General features: G+C 42.7%; 2 protein-coding genes across 2 annotated transcripts in view; one reads left to right on the top strand and one right to left on the bottom strand.

The window, feature by feature from the left end:
• LOC103369305 (tyrosine-protein phosphatase non-receptor type substrate 1-like) overlaps positions 1-4,345 on the top strand; it is a 6,955-nt gene extending 2,610 nt beyond the window's left edge. Inside the window, exons 4-6 of the mRNA XM_008297990.1 lie at positions 3,174-3,260; positions 3,362-3,403; positions 3,575-4,345. Coding sequence (XP_008296212.1) covers positions 3,174-3,260; positions 3,362-3,393 — 119 coding nt within the window. The 3' untranslated portion in view covers positions 3,394-3,403; positions 3,575-4,345. The remainder of the gene's footprint in view (positions 1-3,173; positions 3,261-3,361; positions 3,404-3,574) is intronic.
• Positions 4,346-4,358: 13 nt separating this feature from the next.
• On the bottom strand, positions 4,359-7,355 carry LOC103369304 (free fatty acid receptor 2-like). The gene is made up of 2 exons (XM_008297989.1): positions 7,269-7,355; positions 4,359-6,621 (listed from the first exon to the last, which is right to left on the bottom strand). Exon 2 carries the CDS (start codon positions 6,377-6,379, stop codon positions 5,327-5,329), a length of 1,053 nt encoding a protein of 350 aa, XP_008296211.1. The 5' UTR covers positions 6,380-6,621; positions 7,269-7,355; the 3' UTR covers positions 4,359-5,326.
• Between the last annotated feature and the right edge of the window lie 789 nt (positions 7,356-8,144).

Here is an 8,144-nt window from a genome sequence, read left to right as displayed (position 1 = left end):
AAGATAAGAAAAGAAAAGATATGCCTTTATTTATCTCACAGTGGAGAAATTCACGTTGTTGGTAGCAGCATTAAACAGAGATGCACATATACGAGAGAAAAAAATTAAAAAATGTACATATAAATATAAGAAATAGTGCAAACAAAGAGAATAGTGCAAACATAATATGAAAATGGGCTTCTGAATGGGGGGTATATACAAAAGATATATATATATATATATATATAAGATAGGGATTAAATATATAATAACAGTAGTAATAGTAGTAATAATAATAACAATAATAATAATCATAACAATAATAGTAAGAATAATAAGCAGTGCAAATGTAGATATATACATACATACATATTGAGAGGTAGTGGTATATAAACTGGGGGATATTGCACGTTGTAATAATATATATATTTTAAATTGGAGGATTAATTTTAATCAAATCTTTCCTGTTCCTCAATATTTAAAAAACTATGAATTTATGTTCTGCCCATCAGTTTTAAATATTTAACTTTGTTTATCAGAATTCACATTTTTTTTCTTCTGCCAGTTCGGTATGACAGATGGCTCTGAAAATTATGATACTTACTGTTCGGTGAGGAGAAGAAAGCTGCCAGAGGTGTGAATCACTGCTGTTGTAAATGTAGAGCACATGGCACTGCACAAACACTGCACCTAGTCGCTGAATTCCTCTAACATCCACACAGAACGTGAAAGCCAGCCGCTTTTAAACTGCAGAATGCATTAGCAGGCTCCTTTTAAAGCACGAGTTTTATCTTCAGCCTGCTGTCAGCAGTCCACACAACAGAACTTTAATTGGATATTTATTACTGAAACAAAAAAATATTTTAAAAAGTTGACTTACTCGCAAACCTTTAATTATTCAGTCAACGAGACAAACACTGACAAACATTTGCATTTAATTTTGCATGACTTTTTGGCATCTGATAAATGTAAGATCAACGTTCCTTTTAGTTCCTAGGGAAATATTCGGCTTTTAAGCTGTTAAACTATAAATTATGTTCACTCGGGAGCTGCTAGCTGTGTGTTTGCTGGTTGTTGCTGGGCAGGAAGCTTACAGAGGAGTCTCTCAAAACTAACGATTATTGGCTTGGTCGGTTATCAAGGCTGAGAATTAGCTTTTTTTTTCATTATTGGTATTGTCATAGGGCTGCAAGGTGGAGCGGTGGTTAGCACCGTTGCCTCACAGCAAGAAGGTCGCCGGATCGCATCCCAGTGAGGACATCCGGGATCTTTCTGCGTGGAGTCTCCATGTTCTTCCCGTGCAGCGTGGGTTCTCTCCGGGTTCTCTGGCTTCCTCCCACACAGTCCAAAAACATGTTGAGGTTAATTGGTGATTCTAAATTGTCCGTAGGTGTGAAAGGGATGGACTCCAGCCCCCCGTGACCCTAGTGAGGATTAAGCGGTGTATAGAAAATGGATGGATGGATGGATGGATGGATGGATGGATGGATGGATGGATGGATGGATGGATGGATAAGTGCGTTACTTTGGCCCGCATGCAGCCATCTCTCTCTCTCTGTCGTCACTATGTAGTCTTAAGCAACATCCTACACACAGCAGCTCTATCTGATTGGTTACACAACTAACAGCCATTTAGCACCGACAGCTACAGTTTACTGACAGGGACCGACAGCTTTAAAGCTTTGTTTGGAAGTTGAGGTTGCAGATATTACTAGAGCTGCAATAAACATCAAAGTCTTAAACACACTGAGAGGCTTGCTGAGGGGCCTGTGGCCAACGTTATCTGGAGCACCGTTACCTCTTTCTAAAGTAAGACTGACTTTCGCAATTTCCTCCAACTGACAGACACGTCTCTCTAGCGGAGACACAATATGCAGAAATTAACAAAAAAAAAAAAACACAAGGCATTGCTACAAATGAGTAAATCAACATGTATAATGTGTATCTGTTCTAAATATTGGTTATTGGTGCATCTTGATTACCAATAATAATTAAAAACATGTCAGTCAATCCCTACTGAAAACATCTGAAAAACAGTAAAGACAGTGAGCCAAACTAGTGTGGATTTAAAAGAAAAAAAAAGCTAAATAATGTGCTAAAAGATGCTGAAATGCCACCTAGAATTAAAGGAAAGTCCTGCGGGCATCACCACATATTAGCCCTTTTACATTACACATCCAGCTGGGCAAAATATCCATGATAACTATTCAGCATATTATAATTCAAGTGGTCCAAGGGGACTCTAGACGTCTGCACCTCCTCTCGCCTTTGTTGTCGGTCATTAAATAATCTACCTCCTGATGTGAAACTTTAGCCAATCGCAGGGCTTTTCCTCCAGATCAGGTGACCCAGATCAACACTACGAGGCGCAGTGGGTTCAGTGGAAGGTTCTCACATGAGAGAGTGCGGTCTGGATCCTGTGCGATGTTGCATGTGCATGTTGACTTTTGGTTTTGGCGCATGCTCGTTGGGTTTGGAGGGGCTTCAAACAGAGAGGGGGGGAAAGCGTAGAGAGAGAGCTGCAGGAAGGAGGGCTGTTTTCAAATTCTGCCATTTTCATTTATTTATTTTCCGCCTTTTTCCAGATTTCTGCCTACTGCAGCTTTAATGTGGAAATACTGTTCCAGATTTTACCCACATAGACGTGTACCTTGTACCTTAGTCAAACACTTCACGCTATTAATAAAACGAGCTGCTCTGCCCATAGGATGATGATTCAGCTTGGTGATTTTCACACGTATCCAAGCCTCGGGGCTCGCGCTTGCCCACCTGACCTTGTGTATGTACAGAAAATTACCGGAACTTTTACTTGAATGCCCAAAATAGCCTCTTTGTGCTTCATTTGATCTATAGGAAAGTCCCCTTTGAAGTAACGCAGTGCGCGGTGACACACAGAGTGCACAGAGGACAGGGCGTGACATTGTACTCGTGGCTTGCTCAGGGTTTGCCCTACTTGACTGTTAATGTGGGTCAGACATTGATCGTTCCAAGGCACCAGATTGCCGGCAATACTTGAACAAATTAATGATTTTCACAATCAATGTTTAAACACCTCTCCTCCCCGGGAGGAGGGAAATGTCCATCAAGCAAAGCCAGTTCAACTTCTCTGATTTAATTCTGTCATGCTCGATAACATGATAAGTCAGTGCTAATCAGTGTTGGCCTTTTTTTTTTTCCGTTGCTCTACTTTCCAGATGCCTCCCCTAATGATGTGATTCTATACCTGAACGTTCTCAAGCTGTGTTTCCTCTCCGCGATGACCTTTGTGTTTTTATTGGAAGGTGAGAGATCAATTCCTCTTTAGCGAGAATTACAGGAAGTTGTTTAAAAAAAATAAATAAACACAAAACACGTGTCATTTATGTGATCTCGCTCTCCACAGCAGCCAAACGTTTCTGTGTGCGAGGAAAATGATGTCTGCCATGTGAGTATAATATTTTCCTCTGCCTTTGGCGAGCACGTCATGTAGACACACACACACACACACACACACGCTCACACGGGGCTGTTTTTCTTATTGCCTTATCCCTGTAGCCTATCACACATTGTTAGGAAAAAGTCAACACTGACGCAATAACCAATTATTGTCTTCCAGGAAACGCAAAATGAAATAGGAGAGAAAACAAAAAAAGGGCCGGCGGGTATTCAGCGTGGCTCATCTCGGCAGACCAACCTTTGACAAACAACTTCATACAAATTCAAGTACAGAGTCGTCACAGAAATGAGAAGATTAATTCTGAATTGCTGGTGTTATCTACACAATAAGTAAATACTGCGCATAGGTCCCTCTCTCATTTGCAATAAAAGTTTCTTCCAATTTCCAGACAGGCGCTTGTATACGTCGGGTTTCATCTGCTTCCTCTTTGCTCTCTCATCCTCCTTGATTTCTTTCTGCACATCAAAGCCGTTTATCTGTCTAACTTTTTTTTTTTTTTATCGCTTGCCGGTGTGCTGACTAGCGTGTTTTTTTGGATTCGTTCATTGTGTCATCGGCTGCTAGCCCGCAGATCTTAGTCATTCACTCGGGTCTTGTGCGTCAAAATGAATGCTTCATGCATGATCCACCTGTCAAACGGATACAGCCATCAGCTCAACCTCCGTGTAGGCCTAATCCTCACAAAAACAGGATTACAAGCCGATGCCAGAGCTTTGCTTGTGTGATAGCATTGTTTATGTTCGCAGCGTGTGGGGTGAGATCTTGATTCGCATGTTGGTGGAAGTTCATTTTAAATTTAGGCCTGCCCACGCTGCCGAGAGCAAGAAGCGGCGCCAGAAATAACGATCGCAACGCTCGTTGATGTATCTACAGTAACGCCAGATCGGTGATGTCAGGAACGCACTGCTCAATAAACTTTCTACTGCTTCATTCTTGTTTTTTGTTTTTTAATTCTATGTCATAAGAAATATAAAATGAACACATTTCATAAAACATGACTCAGTTCATGTGATGCTGTGCAAATTTACATGCAAACTTTACATCAGTCATTGTCTTAAATTACTCCCCCTATCTATCTAACCTCTTTCTTGTACAAACACACATAAACAAAGACACGTTTTACATGACAGCTGGCCGTATCACAGTTAACAATTATTATATGATTTGCTTATGAAAATATTAGCCGTGTCTGTCGCCCTCTTTCTCTTCCATTACATACACTCGCATTCACACTATGATTTGTGTATGAAAATAATGTTTATTTTTTATTACAAAATTACAACCCTTCTAATACAGACGTCACACATACACATTATATAAACTCATACATTCGCACGCTGCATGAAAATGGCAAAATATACAGACGTATGCTCTGACAAAAAAAAAGTGCATGTTGGAGGTTCTTTGTACAAAGCCCTGTTATTTTCTACATTCATGAATCTGCTGTCAGACCACCAACACTTGATATATAATTAAGATGTTGTTGCAAACAGACAACGTAACCTGTCCTTGAATTAAAGCCGACCAGCCGATCATTGTGCAGAGATGACGTCCGAAGCTGTTGCTTAGATATTCATTTTGTTTACTCCGCAACACCTGATTTCACTACTGGAGTGCTTATGAAACCCTCTTACTTTATGTAAGACTTTCTTCTTTTTTTTTTTTTTTCCCTTCTTTTTTTATCTGACAGCTAGAATTAGGCTGCCTCTGTGGCTTTACACATTATACTACATAAAAACAATGAGCTCAGGCTGACAGAAGGTTACCCGTCTTGTCTCGTTCCCAAACAGGAGGTTCATCAGACACGCAAACAAAGTCTGGCTGCGCTGTATACAGCCGAGTCATCTCCTCACGTGTAAAAACACAAACATGGCATTAATTTCCTGCTTGTAGGGATGAAGAAATAACAAATTAGGAGAGGGAGCTGCTCGCAGCTCCTTTTCTGTCAGCACTGATAGTATTGATCTCCTCTTGTTTGTGTTCCTTATCTTTTCCAGTCTTGTTAATTCCCCCCCTCAAGGCCTGGGGCATGTGACAGGGCATGCACCTGTTGAGACGCCTTTTAACCCCTTCCATCACACTGCCTACGTTCCCTCTCATGGCAGAGGACGAGAAGTAGAAAATAAGAGGGTCTAGACAAGCGTTAAAGGTGCTGCACAGCAGGGCCTGGTCTCTCCAGTCAGGACTTCTCCATGTAACAAAACCCACAATGTGGGAGACATTGTAAGGGCCGAAGCATAAAGCGAACACCAGCAGTGTTCCTAAAGCCATGCCAATGGCCCGGAGGCGCCGGCGTCGGTCGATGTGTTGCAGCTTGGACAGAATCCTGATAAAGTTGATGTAGCAGAAACTGCAAATGATTAAAGGGATGCAGAAAAGCACCACACAGAGCTCCAGACGTACAGGCAGGAGGACCTGCAGTTGAGCAGCGGAGAAATTCTCGTAGCACACAACCATCTCGTTGCTTTCGATGACGGCGGCATCTGACACGTTGTGAACTGAGGGGGGGTTTTCTGAGCCAATTAGGGGTATGATGAACACAATGCTGAGGTGGAGGAAGGTGAAAATCCAGAAGAAGATGCTGGCAGCAACAGCGTACACAGGTCGCCGCTTCAGTGAGTGCTGAATGGGGTAAGCCACACCCAAGTAGCGCTCCACACTGATGGCGGTGAGGCAGAAGGTGCTGTTGTAGATAGTCATGTAAAAGATGAAGCCGGTCAGCGGACAGAGGGGGCCGGGCAAATCCCAGATCATGTCGTTCATCACCTCCTGCATCCTGAAGGGCAGGAACAGGAGAAAGAGGAGGTCGGAGATGGTCAGGTTGAGGAGCAGGATGTCAATCGGTGTGGCTTTCTGTCTCACTTTCTTGCAGAAAGTGTAGAAGGCCAGGACATTGGCCGGGAAGCCCAGCACAAAGGTAATGATGTAGACAGAGAGACACAGCGCGGTGTGGCACTCCTGCATGGTGGCCTCGGTGTAAGTCACTCAAGTCAGTCAAGGGCTGAGACGTGTCACATTATGTCCTTGACTCTGGGGGGATGAATGGACTGCAGCGCGGGGAGGTTTGATCAGTCAGGCAGTCCGGACCGCGGGAGACGAAGGCGTCTTATTGGGTCAGTGGCCTGGAACAAACCCGACGAGACAGCGTGGTTTTCCTGTCCTCGCCAATAAACCAGCGCTCATCAGCTCCTCGAGGGCTTTGAGCTCTGCCGATAAGAGAGAATGGAAAGAGATTACCGCACTGCACAACAAAGTATTTCAAACTGTAGTCAATTTGGCACTTGATTTAAGAGTGCACTCCTATATAATGTAACATATATATAATCAATGTTAGCCTGTAAGCTTAAAGACAATGAAGTTCATCCACGAATAAACTGTAATTCCCTTTTCCCCCCCTTATATTCCCTCCTAATTCCTTTCCGTATCCCTCTTCTAGAGTTTATTGTGGTAGTGCATTATCTCCTAATGAGGAGCCAGTGTTTTGGTCTGGCACATGAGTTTGTATACAAGTTGTAATACTGTGTTATTGCTTGCTCTGTGTTGTAAATACAGTGCAATGATGCTTTTATCATTAACTCCCAGGCCCTGTTCTCAGTATATGCACAAATACTGGATGTGTAATGAAAATGATGACCCTCATAAACTTAATGAGTTAACTACACTGGGGAAATTAGTGTATCCAAGCTTTAACTGGCACAACTTCCCAGCACCGTGTTGTCATCAAAACAATGTGGCGTATCTGCTTCCTGCATCTTATCATCAAGGAAATAGAAAATCGGTACAAACTTTAACAAATATTAGGAGGAAAATCATTTTAAAGACCCACATGGTGTCAAGAAAAGCTCGTCCTTACCGTTTGTGCAATGAGGCGCGTCAAGCAAAAGTAAACATGTGCGATCGAAGCTCAGCTCTTATAGTTCGGCGACAAAGGCGGGGGAAGTTTGTTCTTTACTGCATACTAGCGGAATGTTATGAAAGCAGAGAAATGCCACCAATTTAAGCAACCCGAAGACTTCCTCCTTGTCTGTGGCGGCGGTTATTCAGGTCACAAAATTTACAGTCTACTTCCACAAGCTTCCCATTTCAATGGTTTCGAAAAGAAGCTACCAGCAAGGAAAAAAAAAAAAAAAGAGGAAGAAGAGGTAATTGTGGCTTACCTCCTCTCTGCGTGTTTTCTTGGCACACCCACACGTGGTGATTGCTCAGCTGTTTTATTTGATCTCCTCTATTCACCAGCCTTCAGCTCCAACCTGCTGTCGCCCGGCACGTCCCCCTATTTACATGATAATCTAAACATCCAGTGCAGATAATAGAAATTATTATTAGGCAGATAGTGCTGCAATTTATCTCCCACGCTCGCCAAACATGGTTTCCGTGGTAACAACTGGCCTTTTTGCTATATGAGTGGCACAGGCGGTCTATGCGAGCCTGTTTGATCGCAGGTTATTAAATCATATTTAGCTATCCGCGGCCCGGTGCTTCTTCGTGGACGGCTCTTTGTTACGAAGGAGATGACCTGCCGTCGGACGAGTCCCTCCCTTCACAACATGTGGTGAGGGCAGTAGGGCCAGCCACGTGGTTGTCCAAACAGAGGAACTGCTGTCTGGATAGTAAAACACTAAACACGATAATAAAAAATAATAAAACGTGGCCTACTTATGGTTTATTTAACCCTAATCAGGACTTTCATGTTGCCATATGTAGAAGGTCTTTCTGGGTCCATTGAACC

This window comes from Stegastes partitus, unplaced genomic scaffold (assembly GCF_000690725.1).
Source record: "Stegastes partitus isolate 25-593 unplaced genomic scaffold, Stegastes_partitus-1.0.2 Scaffold1268, whole genome shotgun sequence".
In the NCBI taxonomy this organism is placed as follows: Eukaryota; Metazoa; Chordata; class Actinopteri; family Pomacentridae; genus Stegastes; species Stegastes partitus.
Note: the sequence above shows the minus strand (reverse complement) of the source record. Positions and strands in the feature narration are given on the sequence as shown.